Source organism: Rosa chinensis, chromosome 5 (genome assembly GCF_002994745.2).
Source record: "Rosa chinensis cultivar Old Blush chromosome 5, RchiOBHm-V2, whole genome shotgun sequence".
NCBI lineage: Eukaryota > Viridiplantae > Streptophyta > Magnoliopsida > Rosales > Rosaceae > Rosa > Rosa chinensis.
The window spans coordinates 77,802,958-77,818,093 of NC_037092.1; the positions used below are offsets into that span (position 1 = coordinate 77,802,958).

Sequence of the window (15,136 nt, forward strand, 5' to 3'; positions counted from 1 at the left end):
TGTAAATATTGAAAAACACATCGTGTATGGGATCCGAATTGCAGATCATCATTCATATGAAGGTTTAATTCTTTTGAAAAAAATTAAGATAGAAAATTAATAGTTCGAATACCTTTCTGTTTTTTTGTTTTTCGTTTTATGGATTTTATTAGTTATAGCAGATTTAGTATAAAACTACAATCTTCTTTAAGATGTGTTCCTGAAATAGCATACATGTCGGTAAAAGCATCCAAATGTTAAACACATTTCAAACCCACACTTACCATGGTCATAACATCAACTTCAGCTCCTCCAAACACCAAGCACCAGTTAATAAAGAAAAAAATAAGAATATCCCGAACCAGTACATGAATTGCAACAATTTCTGACCTACAAAGTTTCATTTGAATTGCTTCATTAGTCTATAAGGAGCTGGAACATATTAAGTAAAGATCAGCAGCACTGAGGTGTACTGAGAAACCAATTTGCATGACATTGTCCCTACAGAATCATGTGAACAACTTTGTGCATCACAACAGCTAAACCAGCCTGAGTCTCAAGTCTTCAATCCCATTTCCTCCAGTGAAAGCAGAATTTCCAGTCAAATAGCAGTGATTTGAAGCACTTCTTTTTACAGTATTTCGGAAACCCAAGGACTTGATCGTATGGATATGTAAAATACAGGATTTCCAATCCTAGCAGGAAAAGGAGGGAAACGGTACTCAATTTAAAGTGACAAAACAGAATTCCATACTCGATCTCATAGATACATATATAATTCTGTGGAAAGCCTGCAACACAAGGTCTTTAGTGGTCATTTCCATCAAAAAATTTCAGCTTTGTCATATATGCAATCATTTGTAAACAAAAAATAAGGAGTCATTTAAATGTGATGGACACAAGGAAAGAGAAATCCATTTTGAAAAATAAAACAAAAAGATGTGCACAAGGCCAGGCATAATCGATCACAAGAGTTATGCACAATCACAATAGGCATTTCATATAAGTCAATAGAAGAAAGAGACGAAATATTAATAGGAACAGAGTTTGATTCTCTTGTCCAGTATAATCTCTGAACAGAGCCAATGTGACAAACAAAAGCACTCAAAACCAATGATCTAATCTAAGTGGTATCTATGTTCTGCGGAGTAGGGAGAGAATGCATTGGTATCAGGCCGAGTACAGTCTTTGTATTTTCTTTTAGCTTTGAGAAGGATGTGACAAAACATTTCTGGGCCCAAGTGCTCTATCCAAAAGAAGGTTCACTATCCTGTCTTTGTTGAGTAACTAGCCCGCAACACTGAATGTAGGTAGTTGGAAAATGAAAGTACACGGAAGTATCCACCATGGAAATGGTGATGATATGCAACAGTAGGAATAGTGATGAATAAACATAGAAAAACCAGAATTGGCCATGGTCTTGTTAACAGGTAGTAATGAGAAAATACACTATTTTCTGCAATTCCCAAGAGAAACAGAGTCATAGATAAAACTTTATTCCCCTTTCTTTTGTCAAGAATTGATAAAACGTACGGAAAAGAATGCAGAAGAGAATCTACATCAGTTTGTTTACTTGGCATGATAGTCTTCCAACTCCTTTTAGTCAAAATCTAATTCCAGCTGTTAAGATGGCAACCGCTACTATAACTATTTCACATTGTTTGTAGTGCATAGAAAATGTATACCAAAATAACAGCAAAACAAACCCGAAAGAGATTAAGTTGATTCATGTTCTTTACCTATCATCTCAATATCTGCTTCTTGCTTAATGTTCTCCAACAGTCATATGGTAGTGATTAGGAGAAACAAGGCTCTCCAAGTAGCACCCAACAAAATCAACATTGGAACTTTTCCCAACTGAAAGATTTCGAGAGCTTCCATCATCAAAATTGTACATGACCAGACGGTGTTGGTGCAAATCCAGCAACAGATGATGATTTTTCTTCATGAAACCAGAATGTAGCCCTTCAGTACATGGGAAGGAGATGCTTATTTTAGTCCAAGATTTCATCGCTCCGTATTCCTTCATGACCCAAAACTCAAAAGCATCATTCTTTCCCACACACAGGCATTCCTGGAACACGTCGAGAAAATACGTTTCATCTTCAATGTTGAAATCAACAAGGAAATCAGGCGGTAGTGGAATCTCTTGCACTTCCTCGTCTGCTAAAACGAAAGACAAGAGAACCATGGATGGCACATCATTGTAGTTTCTACAAACCAACCAGTGAATACTCCCATTCAGCAGTCTCCCCTGCATACCAGACTGTAAACTTTCATAGGGATATCGCTTCTCAATCGCTCGCCAAGACCCGGTTTTCAATGAATAAACACTAAACCCAAGATCAAATTCAAAGAACTCGCCCTGAACCACCTTGTAATCTAGACTGGACAGATCAAATCCAAACCCATACAGCTCATTAGACCACATATATAGCTCTGGTGGGTTTGGTACTATCTTGGTTTCCTTGGTTGCAGGGTTTAACAAATAAAACACATAATACGACTTCAACAACAACAACCCATTGCAGGAAAACACGAACTTAGTAAATCTACGACGCTTGAGTTGAGTGGGTACAACTAAAACATCATCACCAACATCGTCAATATTTGTGTGATTGAGACACTCATCAAGGTTGATACTGAAAAGGCGGCATAGCCAAGCATCTCTAATTAGGACTCTTCGTCTTTGGTAGAAGACATGTTCATGCTCAAAGGCTTTGTTGAAGTGGGAATTCACGAAGTGGGATTCAGAGATTAGAGAGAGCCATGTGTTTGATACACACCTGAATCGGCATAGGGATTTCACTGGAAGCCACCCAAGAATCTCGCGTATGACCTCCGTGGGGAGGTTTGGGAGTCGCATCTGTTTCTTTTGGTCCGCCATTTCTGTCTGATTCTTCTCACTAGTCCAACACTCCTCCTCAGATGAGTTTGGATTGAGCCGAGAGCCGAACTTGAGCCCATGATTATTTCAAAGAATGAAGCCCATTTCATTTTTTACATAAAACCTCTGTGTGTATCTTTTTTTTTTTTTACTCTCTCTCTTTTGACAATCAAGTAAAATCATTTCGGAAAACATAGGATAGTGTTTTTGTAACAGAATCAAGAGTCGGAAGCGTTAGATTCGTTATTCCTGATAGCAAAGAAGAAATTGCGGTGATTGGAATTAATCATTCCTCCTAGGCACTTACTAGCATTTTCTCTCCTAGACGAGCATATATTTTGATGTTCTCAAATGAATTACGTTTAGTGTTGAAATAAGGGAAACCAAGATACTGTCGTTAATGAACTCTAGGAAGCATCTCAAAGGTTGCTGGCATGCCAATTAGACCACAAATTTCTTATTATTAACCCAAAGATAACATATCGTCAGAGTTAATTTTTAAGCACCTTTAGAAGGTGGAACGAAGAAATTGGAAAAGAACTGGATATAGTGCGTGCTAAGGTTATTTAGGGGATGCCATTTTAAATTTTATTTTTTTTTGGCAATCTTGAATGGTTGGTTTTGGATTGGTCTGAATAATTTAATTACCACTCACCCCAGTTAATTGTGCTTCGACTAAAAGAAGGAGAATTAGGCAGTTGTATAGAAAATGGAGGGGATGCGAGGATTTCCCTTTTGCTTAAACAATCTCTTGTGGGAAGTATATTATGACAAGCTCTCCAAATACAAATTGAAACCTTACCTGGAACCTTGGCTTTCCACAAGGTTTTCCATAGCATGCTAAATGGATCCCTAAGAGAGGTAGATGAAAGAGAGCTCCCTATCACAAAATCTCGAGCAACCCAATATGCAGACTTTATTGAAAAGAAACCCTTTCGATCAAGCTTCCATGTTAAACGATCTAGAGCACGACGAGAACTCAAAGGAATGCATAATATAGCTGCCTGAACCTCCTCGGAAAATAAATTTTGAAGAAGTTCTCTCTTCCAAGTTTTTCTTTCCAAATGAATAAGGTCAGAGACAAAATGAATATTGCAATGGCTAGGCTGATGAAGATTATGGCTGGGAATATTAGGAATCCAATCATCGTTCCAAATATTTATATCCCTACCTAACACAACCTACCAAAGTAAACCAGCCGTAAGTACCGGGCGTGGATTTATAATGCTTCTCCATGCAAAAGAGGGAGCCTCTCCCATATTAGCCTATAAAAAAGAGCAGTCTGGATAGTAACGAGCCTTGTACGATATGGAAATAAGAAAAGTAGGTCTATGAAGTAACCTCCAAGCTTTTTTAGCCAGCATCAAGAGATTATAAGCATGCAGGTTCTTAAAACCCATTCCACCTTTAGCTTTAGTTAAACACATTCGGTCCCAAGATCGACAATGTATTTTTCTGTGCTCCTTAGAACACCCCCAAAAGTATTGAGCACAAAGTTGATGCATATCAAAGACTTAGGTAACATACAGCAATTCACAACATACAAAGGGATAACAGTAGCAACTGCTTTAATTAAAATCTCCTTACCAACAGCACTGAGAATCTTGGTGCGCCAACTAACAAGTTTCTTAGTCAATCTCTCTTTAAGGTATGCAAATATAGCTGTCTTTGATCTCCCTACATGAAGAGGTAAACCCAAATATCAAACAGGGTTCTAAAAATCGGCCTAGGCGGCACCTCCATACCGTTCGAATTTTAGGGTAATCGGTAGAGCTGGGCGCCGGGCTGAAAGTCGGCCGCCTAGTCGGGTTGTCCTGGGCTCTGGGCGCTATGCGACTAGGCGCTGCTTCATTTTTTTTTTAATGAAATCAAAGTCGAACTGAAGGTCTCGAACTCAAACTCTCAAAGTATGAAGTCGAAACCTAACCTCTGTCTCACACTCTCACTATCGCCGACTCGCCGTCTTTGCTCTCTCTCTCTCTCTCTCCGGCACCGCGGCACGACCTCTCTCCCTCTCTCCGGCAAGGCCGCACGACTCATCTCTCCGTCTGTGCAGAATTGGTAAGTTCAATTTTTTTTTTTTTGAATTGATCTGTTGTGGGTTTTGAATCGATCTGTTGTCGGTTTTGAATCGATCTGTCGTGGGTTTCAGATCGTGATGAATTTCTGGGTTTTCATTTCAAGTATCTAGCTCGCCAGCCTCGCCTTCAACTGGTCACCTTCTTGCCTTCTTGGTTCGATTGAATCGATTCAGAAATCTTCAATTTCTGGGTAAGTTGCTGCCTTGCTTAGTTGCTTTTGGTTTGAATAATGATTATGGAATATTGTTTTTGGTTGGAATATTGGATTGAATGAATATTGATATTGATTCTGAATATGTTTGATGCTTCTGTGAGTTGATACACTTATTTCAACTGATAATTGTCTACCCAGAAAACAAAATTTTACTAATAAAATCCTATCTGCTATTTTCTATACCCCTCCATACATCACACAAGCATATATGAAACACTTGAACTACCCGAGATGCGAACCCGACTTTTCAATCTGCAGTTTTCGACTTGAAGAGTTGAAGTTGAAATATGTACTGTGATAATGTCTATCCCAGTGACTGGGTTTGTCATTCATGAATGCTATGTATGTTGTATCATCCATGAATCCATGATGTTGTGCTGCTGTTTGATTAACAGAATTTGGATAACAGAAGTGATACTATCTGGACACCCTCTCATACTGTGATAGACAGATAATGAGTAGCAGAAGTTGATTCTATTGACATATCAGTCCAATACTATGTGCTATTTATATAATTATATGTTATAAAAATAAAAATAAATTAAAAAAAAAACATGTTCCCGACCTTCCGCCCGACTAGCGCCTAGCGTTTTTTAGAACCTTGATATCAAACATGTTCTTTAACACATTTAGCCCCCCAAGATAGCTATCAGTGAAGACTTCAATTCCAGATGCACATTTTTACTAAATGCAACACTACTATTCTCTAAGTTAATTCGTTGGCTCGAAGCATGCTCATAAATATTGAGGATATTTTTCACCTGAACACATTCCTTTGCCAAAGCTTCCAAAAAAAAAAAAACTGTCATCAGCAAAAAGAAGATGGTGTATCACAGATGCCCTTAGACACATCACCAAACCTTTCAATAAATCCTGAGTCACTGAATCAGAAATCACTGTAGATAATCCTTCAGCACATAGAATGAACATGTATGGGGATAAAGGATCTCTCTACTGAATGCCTCTAGAAGGGATGATATAAGCTGTAGGAGTTCCATTCATTATAACAGAATAACGAATAGATTTAATAGAACAGAGCACAATATCAATCCATTTTCTAGCAAATCCCATTTTCGATAGTATAACTTCAAGAAAGCCCAATTCTAAGCAATCATAAGCCTTATTGATGTCAAGCTTAAGGGGAAAAAAGCCTTCGCTTTGGTTGCGTAATTTATGCATGAAATGTGCTACTTCAGAAGCTACCAGAGTGTTTTCTAATATTAGACTGGCCAGAACAAATGCACTTTGCAGGGGAGATACTATAGCAGGTAGAAGATGTTTAAGCTTGTTTGCAAGAACCTTAGAAGCGATCCTTTAAACAACATTACATAATGCTATTGGTCGAAAGTTAGAAACCAATTTGGGTTCTTTTAACTTCGGAATCAGTGTAAGAGGCGTGAAATTACTTTCAGAATCCAGCTGCCCAGTTTGAAGGCATACATCATGGTCTATGACATTCCAATACCTCTGGAAAAAAGCTGGTAACATACCATCAGGACCATGTAATTTGGAGGGAGCATTTGAAATAGCACTTTCTTTATCTCCTCATCAGAATAATCGGCCATAGGGGAACTGTTCATATCATCTGAAATACACGGATTGACCATATCAAGTACAAAATTAATTGCCTCCTGATCAGTTCCTTTAGCTTGGAAGATGGTTCCATAATAATCAAGTAAAGCATTGGAAATCAACTCTGGACTCGTCTGCCATTGACCTGAAGCATCTGATATACCCTTTACTAATTATGACTTCATCTATTAGAAGCCTTTCGGTGGAAGAAAGTAGAGTTCCTATCACCTTCCTTCAACCACAGGACTCAGGATCTCTGTCTCCAATAAGCCTCGTCCAAGGACAGTAACTCATTATACCTGACCTATAATGCATGCTATTGCTCAAATTGATCTGGAGTATAAGGTAACCTCATTAATGTAATGTGTCAAGTTTGTCCTGTACAAGCTTCATCGATGTCAGCCTTTGTCGAAAAGTACCATCATCCCACTCCATTAATCTCTTCCCAGTAGCCTTGATTTTCAGTCCCACTTGTTTCATAGGTTCACCAACTGAAGGAATAGCCCATCCACTTTGAATTACAGAGGGACACTCCTCATGTTGCATCCACATTTCCTCAAATTTGAAATGTCTAGCCCTGCATACTAGAGTCACAGGAACATCGCTAATCTCTAACCCTACATTTCCTCTATTGTTTCTTGCATTGTTTTGCTTTGCAAGCTGTTTAATTATCTGGAAGTTGGGAAAATTTGAGGTTCTGCTTCAATTTTTCCATTTCCTTTTGTCTTTCTTTCTAGCTTTTGGGGTGAGGTTTATGTCCCTCCCTCTAGGTTGTATATTATTTTTTATGTTATTAATAAAATAAAAATAAGAGACCGGCGGTGGGCTTCTAAAGTGTGGCAAACCCTTCTCTTTTGAGTTCGAGGATGAGGCTTGTTCCTTACAATGTTTGCCTCTGAGAAGCTAATGTCGCATAATTCTTATTTAATTAAAAAAAAAAGAATTTAGCGTTGTTGAAAATTTAAATACTCTGGATCAACGGTGGACATTGCAATCATCCAAGATAAATCGAATTTTTTTGTTTTTGTTTTGAATGAACTATTTGACAGTATAAAGTACTGCCAGAGTTAGGGGGGACGAAGAAACTGACGGAATTTACGTGTTATGTGCAATGTTGAATAGATAGGCCCAGGTTGGGAACTTGGGCTTGGCTTTTTACTACTGGGCGCAGTTAAACGCACTTTGGGCTGACCAGGAAGATAGGTCCGCATATTTATATTTATCGCTGTGACTCTATTAGGGTAAGTGGTGTTCACCTGGTCAGTTACTGACCAAAGAATTTATGCTCAATAACCCTTAGATTTACATCCAATGGTTGAAAACAAAACACCTCAACTTAATAATAATTCTCTCTGCCATTGGATTTACATCCAAGGGTGGTTGAGTATTATTTTCTTGGTCAATAACTGACTAGGTGAACATTCAAGAAACAAAATGGCAACCGCCGAAAAAGTTGAAGACCTCCCAAAGTTGCCGTCGGAGATCATCCGCGGGATTCTTGCGTGGCTGCCGGTGAAGTCGTTATGCCGATTCAGGTGTGTCAAAAAGTCTTGGAATTCTCTAATCCTTGACCCTCACTTTGTGAAGTTGCACTATGACAAAGCCATTGAGCATGAGGATGTGTTCTACCAAAGAAGAAGCGTCTTCATTAGTGATATGTGGACTCTTTACTCTATCGACCTCGATGAGTGTCTCAATCGTATTAATCTTGATGATTATTCTGGGAATTGTGTTTTAGTAGACAATACATATCTTCAAGATTTTATGGGTTTGGTGATTCATAGCAATGGCTTGTTGTTCATGCGGTCATGTTATCATGAATTTAGTTTGTTTAACCCCGCCATCAGCCAGACCAAGAATTTACCTATTCCACCAACGTATGATACTTGGTCTGATGAAGTGTGTGGGTTTGGATTTGATCTGTCTACCCTAGATTACAAGGTGGTTCATGGGCTTTTCTGTCAAGATGAACTTAGGTTTAGTGTTTATTCATTGAAAACCGGTTCTTGGCGAGTGATTCAAAGTGGATACCCCTACAAATATCGAACACCGGCGATGGATGGGAGACTGGTGAATGGAGGAGTTCATTGGTTGGTTCGTAGAGTCCATGACAGATCATCTATGGTGATCGTATCTTTCGTTTTAGCAGAGGAGGATGTTCGTGAGATTCCTCTGCCGCCTGATTTTAATATTATTGAAGGTGAAGATGAATATTATCTCAGCGTCTTCCAGGAATGCTTATGTGTGGGTAAAAAGGATGATCTAGAGTTTTGGGTCATGAAAGAATACGGAGTGGCCAAATCCTGGACTAAGATAAGCATCTCCCTACCCTTTACTGAAGGGTTACATTCCGGTTTTGTGAAGAAAAATCATCATCTATTGCTGCTGCAAGATCAAATGCAACAGCGGTTGGTTATGTATAACTTTGATAAAAAAAAAAGCCTTCGCAATCTATCAATTCGTGGAATTCGCGAACCTTGTTCTTCTGGGTTTTACCTGGAGAGCCTTGTGTCACCCAATAACTATAGCACCTCTCAATGATTAAGCATGTCAGCTGCAGATGCAGATGGAATAGGTAAAGAAATAAATCCACTCAAGATAATAGAGAATTAGAGACAGAACCTTTTTGTTTATTGAGCTTTTGCAAGTAATCCTTTTTGTTTATTGAATATCTTCGTATTGCAGGAGCAAGTCTATTTCCTCCCCAGAGGACACAAGCCGGTTTAGCTGTAGTGATGCATAAGAATTGGCGTTTCTCATGTTTCGGTTCAACTTCAGGTGCACCTCACCTTCAGTACGTTGTCAAATTTTGGTGATTCTATAGTTTTGCTTTTAAGAACAATTTCTCTAATTTGGTTCCAAAATGCTACTTCAAGTACTAGTTTAGTTTAGTATTGAACCTTCTTCATGGAATTGGCTAGTGCTTGTGTTGCTGTACGTCGAATTGGAGAAGTCTGGAATGAACCAAAAGTTTTGTAGACCAACAGATGCCGCCTGCTTTTCTGTTAGATTGACTGCGTCAACCCACATAGGACAGGGAAGATGAAAGTGTAAAGTATGAAGTTACAACAGGGGCTTTTAGGGGAGAAGGGGAGAGGCAGCTGCATCAAGGAGGAGATAAGATTCCAAGACTAAATACCCTTCTCCGTCGTCCTTCATCTCTACAAAACACCAATCTGCAAAGGATATCTCATTTTATCGAGAAGATTGCGACCTGCAAAGAAAGCCAGTATTTTGAAAACTGAGTTTTAGATTATCGAAATAGGGCGAAATAAGGCAAATCCTTTTAAGTATTGGCTGCCTGAAGGAAGGAGTAGACTCAGGTTTTGTGACTATCTCTGCTCCGATTTGTTGTTGTTAGTCGTTTTTTTTTTTTTTTGTTAGTCGTTTAGTATATAGAGGAAATGTGAAATTGTAGGGAATAAGAAATTGCATCTGCCGATTTTGGGATTGAGCATGGAGTGGTTTGATTTCTGATATGGGAATCTACATTCGATTAATTATGAAAATAGTATAGACATTATGCTTAATGATGAGATTCTGGGTTAGTCTCGATGTTAAGTGTTACATTACAAGTTCCTTGAATTGAGATTCTGGGTTATTTTGATATAACGCCGTGTTGTATTAGATTCTACAATTTTCATATCGAATATAATAGTTTATGCCATGGATTTGATTCAAATTTGGTTGTGTTATGTTCAAATGCATTTGTTTGATTTTGATGAAAGAATTTAGCTTTATGAAAACTTTGTTATGTTAGTTGGCTTCGTGGTAGAATCAGTTTCATTGCATATGAGTGTGTTTTTGTATGATTCTGGTGGCTGTTTATCTGATGAACACTCTATTCTGGGTTTAATAGTGTTTTTGGTGGTCAGAAAAGTGTCAGTTTTATCTACAACTTATAATTATCTATGAGCTTTAAAAAAGTTTCAGAAGAAAAATTATCTTCCATACCTTTGTGTTTTGTTTAGTATGTTTTGTTTAGTATGTTTTGTTTTAGTATCTGTCTGTGTGTTGGTTTTGACCAGGCTGTGTATCTATTAAATTTATAGGGCTGCTCCAACTGCGCTGTCGAAGAGACATGCTGATGGTTCATTGCCAATTGAAGATTTCAACATAGTACTTGAAAATCAGAGTGGGAAGAAAGTACAAATGGGATCGGAGATTGATCAGCGGTATGATTTAATCAGGGTTTAGTAATTTCTGTTCTCAAGTTAGATCCTTCTATGAGCAATTAAGGGGATGCAATTCCATTTTGAGTTTGACGAAAGATTTGAAATGTTGTTTGACAGGGCAATCATGATGAGCCTGATGTTAAATACCAATGCAAAGCAACTGATTAAAGCACAAAATTACAAAGATGCAATGGAAGTGCTCAGCATGGAGGAGGTTTGTTACTAGTGCCTTTTTGCAACTGATAGTTTCGTTCATATGAAATTTGCAAGTTACTTGGCTTGTCCATGCTTGTTACAGTAGCTTATGTCTCCTAAACTCTGTGTTTTGTATTTTCTTCCTTTTTTTCATTCTTGTAGGGGGCTTTCTCTCTGCGATCCATCGGTTATTAAGGTGAGTGAGTTACTTTATTGAAGACATTGTATTACTATGAAGTACATGTGGCTGTGTAACTTTGACAGTTAAACTATATCAATCTGCCTTTCACTTTGTTAAATTAGTTTCAATATGAGTGTATAACATTCGCCATGTTTTGTTTGCTTTCAGCTGGTCGATAATCCTTCTATACTGCAAATCGATATGGTTTGGTGTTATTTCATGCTTAGAGACATCAACTGGCTCTCAGTGGCAAGAATTCGCCTTGAGAAAGCCAGAGAAGGTCTTGAACGAGCTCATGGAAAGGACTCTTCTTGCGTTAGACTCCTTCAGGCAGGTTGTGATCCAGAGCGTGCACTGTGACTACTTCTACTACATATCTGAATGTTTGTCTACACTACGCAAGTCTACTTACTTTGTTGATTCTCATTATAGATATTTGATACTGGAGCTGCTGGAAGGGGTGGCGGCGTATCACCGTGGTCAGGTTGATAAGTCAATGAAGGTATTGACTTCTGTACAAGAGTTGTTCACCCAGGTAATTGGAAAGGAGAAGGGCCATGTCATGCACTGAATGTTTGCCTCTCGTAGATAGGATTATGGAGGTCCAAAATTATAAAATGTACTTAAATTTACAGTCAAGTCTTCTCTTCGTATAAATGCAAAGTGCACGAATTTTGTTAAAAAAAAAAAAGATGGATTTCCTTTTTCAAGTTTCCACAGAATTTATCAAGCACATTATGCTGGTATTCTATGTCTCCCACTTTTCTGAGTGAAACCATTAGTTTCAACAAAATCCAATTAACATGTATTTTTGGTTGTGGATTCTAGCTTCAGGTGCTGGATGAATCTCTTTCTCTTGTGATGATTATGGGCTTCAGAGAACGAGATACAAAAATGGCACTGAGGATGAGCAATCAAGATGTTTCCATCAGCCCTGTATAGTCGTTAGTCATCCTAAGAGTTTCTTGACTTTGCAGGTTTGAAAAGGAGCTTGCTGCTGAAGCACTTATGATGAAATGACAGTGGAGAAGGCATTGGATTTGACAAATCCAGAGACCAATTCTTCCATACAGGTGACTTGAACATTTTTGTTTGAACACTATTTGAAGTTTATTTAGAGAATGAACACTATTAAATTTATTTACTTGCAGCAACATCTTGAATCGAGGAAAAGTAAACTACAGTGCCAAGCAGTAGATGCTTCAGTTGAAGCTTTTGTACGCATGGCCTTTGACAGATCATTAGGTACATAAAACAGATGTTATTATACTTGGTTTATGTTTGTGAGGCCAAATCGTGCTCACTCTGATGTTTACAACTTTGTGTTCAGCAGTCTTAGCTTTGCAGGGTGGAGGGACAATGGACCAAGCAATCTGTCCACTGCTCTCGGGACAGGCACCAAACCCCACAGATGCTGCTAACCAATCTGAGGCAATTCCTGCAGTCAATGCTAAGAACAATAGTCAATCTGATGTTGCAATTGACATTGCAAATTCTCTTGCGTCAATGCTTGATAATCAAAATGGTCAAGTTGGAGGTCCTTCAACGTCTAGTATTGCATCAGAGCGTGAACTTGCTGAAGAACTAGCACAAGGAGAGGCTTTCACTGACTATGATATTGAAGTTACTAGACAAGGTGAAGTCATAAGTGAGTACTTGGCTCTACTGAATTCAGCGGGAACAAAGTGAATATCACTCTGCCAATAAGAATTGCGACTTTAACAACCATGCATGTACATGTATAATAACAATAGGTCAAGGATCTAGTTATGGTGATGGTGTTCCAGATGATCAATGTCTTTGATCCGGCATTTTCCCGACTGTTCCAAGACTTATATTGGTGCCATGTAGCTTATCTAACCCGCCTTTCACCATTTCTGGAATTATAAAAAAGCATATTTGCTGCTTTTAAGTAAATGCGGTATAAACATGGTATAAAGTATAAACATTCTGATTTACTAGTATCAATTCAGGATGTGATATCCATCTCGAAATATAAGGGCAACAATGTTAGAGGACAATCAATGACTTGTGAAAGGTGCAAAAGAATACAAGATTACATAAGGTTGGCTATCATTAGCATTCACAAAATTTTCTGAATTTATAAAATGTTATTTCTCAGATTCATCATTGGAATGAGACTCACTGTCTATGACCATAACTATCTGCTTAATTTTAGATTCTTCATCCTCAACTTGGGTTTCCTTGTAATCCTTGGGAAGTACATTACAATTAATGGTCTGCCATACCGGTCTCTCTGATTGGAATAATCTGTTGGTTGAAAGTAGCCATTAGATTCACTAAATAGAGAGACAGAGGGGAAAGAGATAGAGGCTTATGGATGCTTGCAAAGTGTGGGGCATTTACTTGCAGGTGGATATCTCTGTAATTGAACTAATCATAGCTCTCAGCTCTGAGCATACAAATCTCACTTGCAAAATGCATAGAGAGTAAGGAGAAGAGGGATGGGAACAGAAAAATGAAAACTAAATAAAGTTCATAGCTTCATATTTCAGTATCTCGAAGCTGTTTTGTAAGATTACAAGTGGTTCCGTTCGTATATTAATGAGGATGATACTTGTATGAAAAGAGCATGTTGATAATGAGAATGTGTCCATCTATATCAACAATAACAAGAAAATGCACATATATCAATCAATTCAGTTTTATTTCCATTATTCTGCATAAATTAGTTGTCAAAGACAAAGTTTTTACAACTAAAGCAATTAGACCATGATCACAATGCGCTATCGGTTAATATTGACAGTCAAAACAATATTCAAAGTGGAAATACTATACAAACTAATTCCAAAGTCATAAACTAAACATGGGTTTGTAACTTTCTGCAAGAAATTACAAACCTTAACATTAATAGCCATAACCATTTTCAGACATAATAAGCAAACTTGGGCAAAAAGGAATACCGATCAAAACACCAAGAAAGATTAACACTCCAAAGCAACCTTAGAGATCAAAATACCAAGAAAGACATCCTCTTCACCTAATCTTAATCCCACGGCACAGCCCCATCACCAAGATTAAATTCTCGCTTGTTCAATTGCAGTATTCCAAGATCAACTTCTTCCAACAGAGAAGTTCACCCAAAACGTGCAAGCCCTCAAATACCAAATTTTGTCCCTCCCTCCCTCCTTCTCCTCACTATGTTTCTTCTCAACAACTCTCTATTACTTCCCTCTCTTCTTCGTTCTCCCCCTCTCTCCTCTTTTATTTTTCTTCCTTTCCTCTAACCACCACACCACCCCCCCCCCCCCCCCCCCCCCCCCCCCCCCCCGCGCGTCAACAACAAAACCAAATCGCTTGTTATCTCTTATCATAAAAACAATAAAAGCACAAATAAACATCATCCAATTAACCATAATCCAACCATCTAAACTACATAAATTGGAAGTAATAACTATGAGTATCTCCACTTTTTGTTGGGAAGTTAGAGCCCACAAGTGATAAGAACCAAGAAGCTTCAATTTGCACAGAATCAAGAAGCTCATAAGTTAAAGCTAAACTTTATTCCCACTATCTCCAAAATGGATAAAAGGAAAATATATTTGAATCCAATGGGGAAAAGATATCATTTTTAATTCAGTTCAAACCATCAAATATTCAAATAAAGAGGTGAACATCAGATGAATATAAACCGAACCGAAAAGATTAACGCTCCTCCCAGAAACTAATTAAGATAAATTTGAATCTGCTTCAACTGCAATTTGGGTTATAAACTGCTTCAAATGTACACATCAAGTAACGGCAAAGTGAAGGAAACGAAAGACCAAAGAAGCAGAAAGAAATTACAGCAGGGCCGTAATGGGCTGGTTGATGCGGCGGAGCTCCGGGATC

General features: G+C 38.2%; 2 protein-coding genes, 1 long non-coding RNA gene and 1 pseudogene across 5 annotated transcripts; 3 read left to right on the top strand and 1 right to left on the bottom strand.

The window, feature by feature from the left end:
- Positions 1 to 229: 229 nt before the first annotated feature.
- On the bottom strand, positions 230 to 2,917 carry LOC112166335 (F-box/kelch-repeat protein At3g06240). 3 transcript variants are annotated; one of them, XM_024303155.2, is made up of 2 exons: positions 1,719 to 2,917; positions 230 to 674 (listed from the first exon to the last, which is right to left on the bottom strand). In XM_024303155.2, exon 1 carries the CDS (start codon positions 2,864 to 2,866, stop codon positions 1,745 to 1,747), a length of 1,122 nt encoding a protein of 373 aa, XP_024158923.1. In that variant the 5' UTR covers positions 2,867 to 2,917; the 3' UTR covers positions 230 to 674; positions 1,719 to 1,744. The 3 variants fall into 3 exon arrangements, with proteins under 3 accessions (XP_024158923.1, XP_024158920.1, XP_040375722.1); XM_024303152.2 differs by having other exon boundaries at positions 230 to 770; XM_040519788.1 differs by lacking the exon at positions 230 to 674 and adding an exon at positions 789 to 1,435.
- A 5,250-nt stretch (positions 2,918 to 8,167) lies between these two features.
- LOC112164128 (F-box/kelch-repeat protein At3g06240) lies at positions 8,168 to 9,476 on the top strand. Its single transcript, XM_024300367.1, has 2 exons — positions 8,168 to 9,141; positions 9,419 to 9,476. Exons 1-2 carry the CDS (start codon positions 8,168 to 8,170, stop codon positions 9,474 to 9,476), a joined length of 1,032 nt encoding a protein of 343 aa, XP_024156135.1.
- A 421-nt stretch (positions 9,477 to 9,897) lies between these two features.
- On the top strand, positions 9,898 to 11,041 carry LOC121048998. The gene is made up of 3 exons (XR_005799101.1): positions 9,898 to 10,056; positions 10,786 to 10,908; positions 11,026 to 11,041. It is a non-coding gene; the product is annotated as an uncharacterized LOC121048998 (long non-coding RNA).
- Positions 11,042 to 11,093: 52 nt separating this feature from the next.
- On the top strand, positions 11,094 to 13,073 carry LOC112164129 (annotated as a pseudogene).
- Positions 13,074 to 15,136: the final 2,063 nt, after the last annotated feature.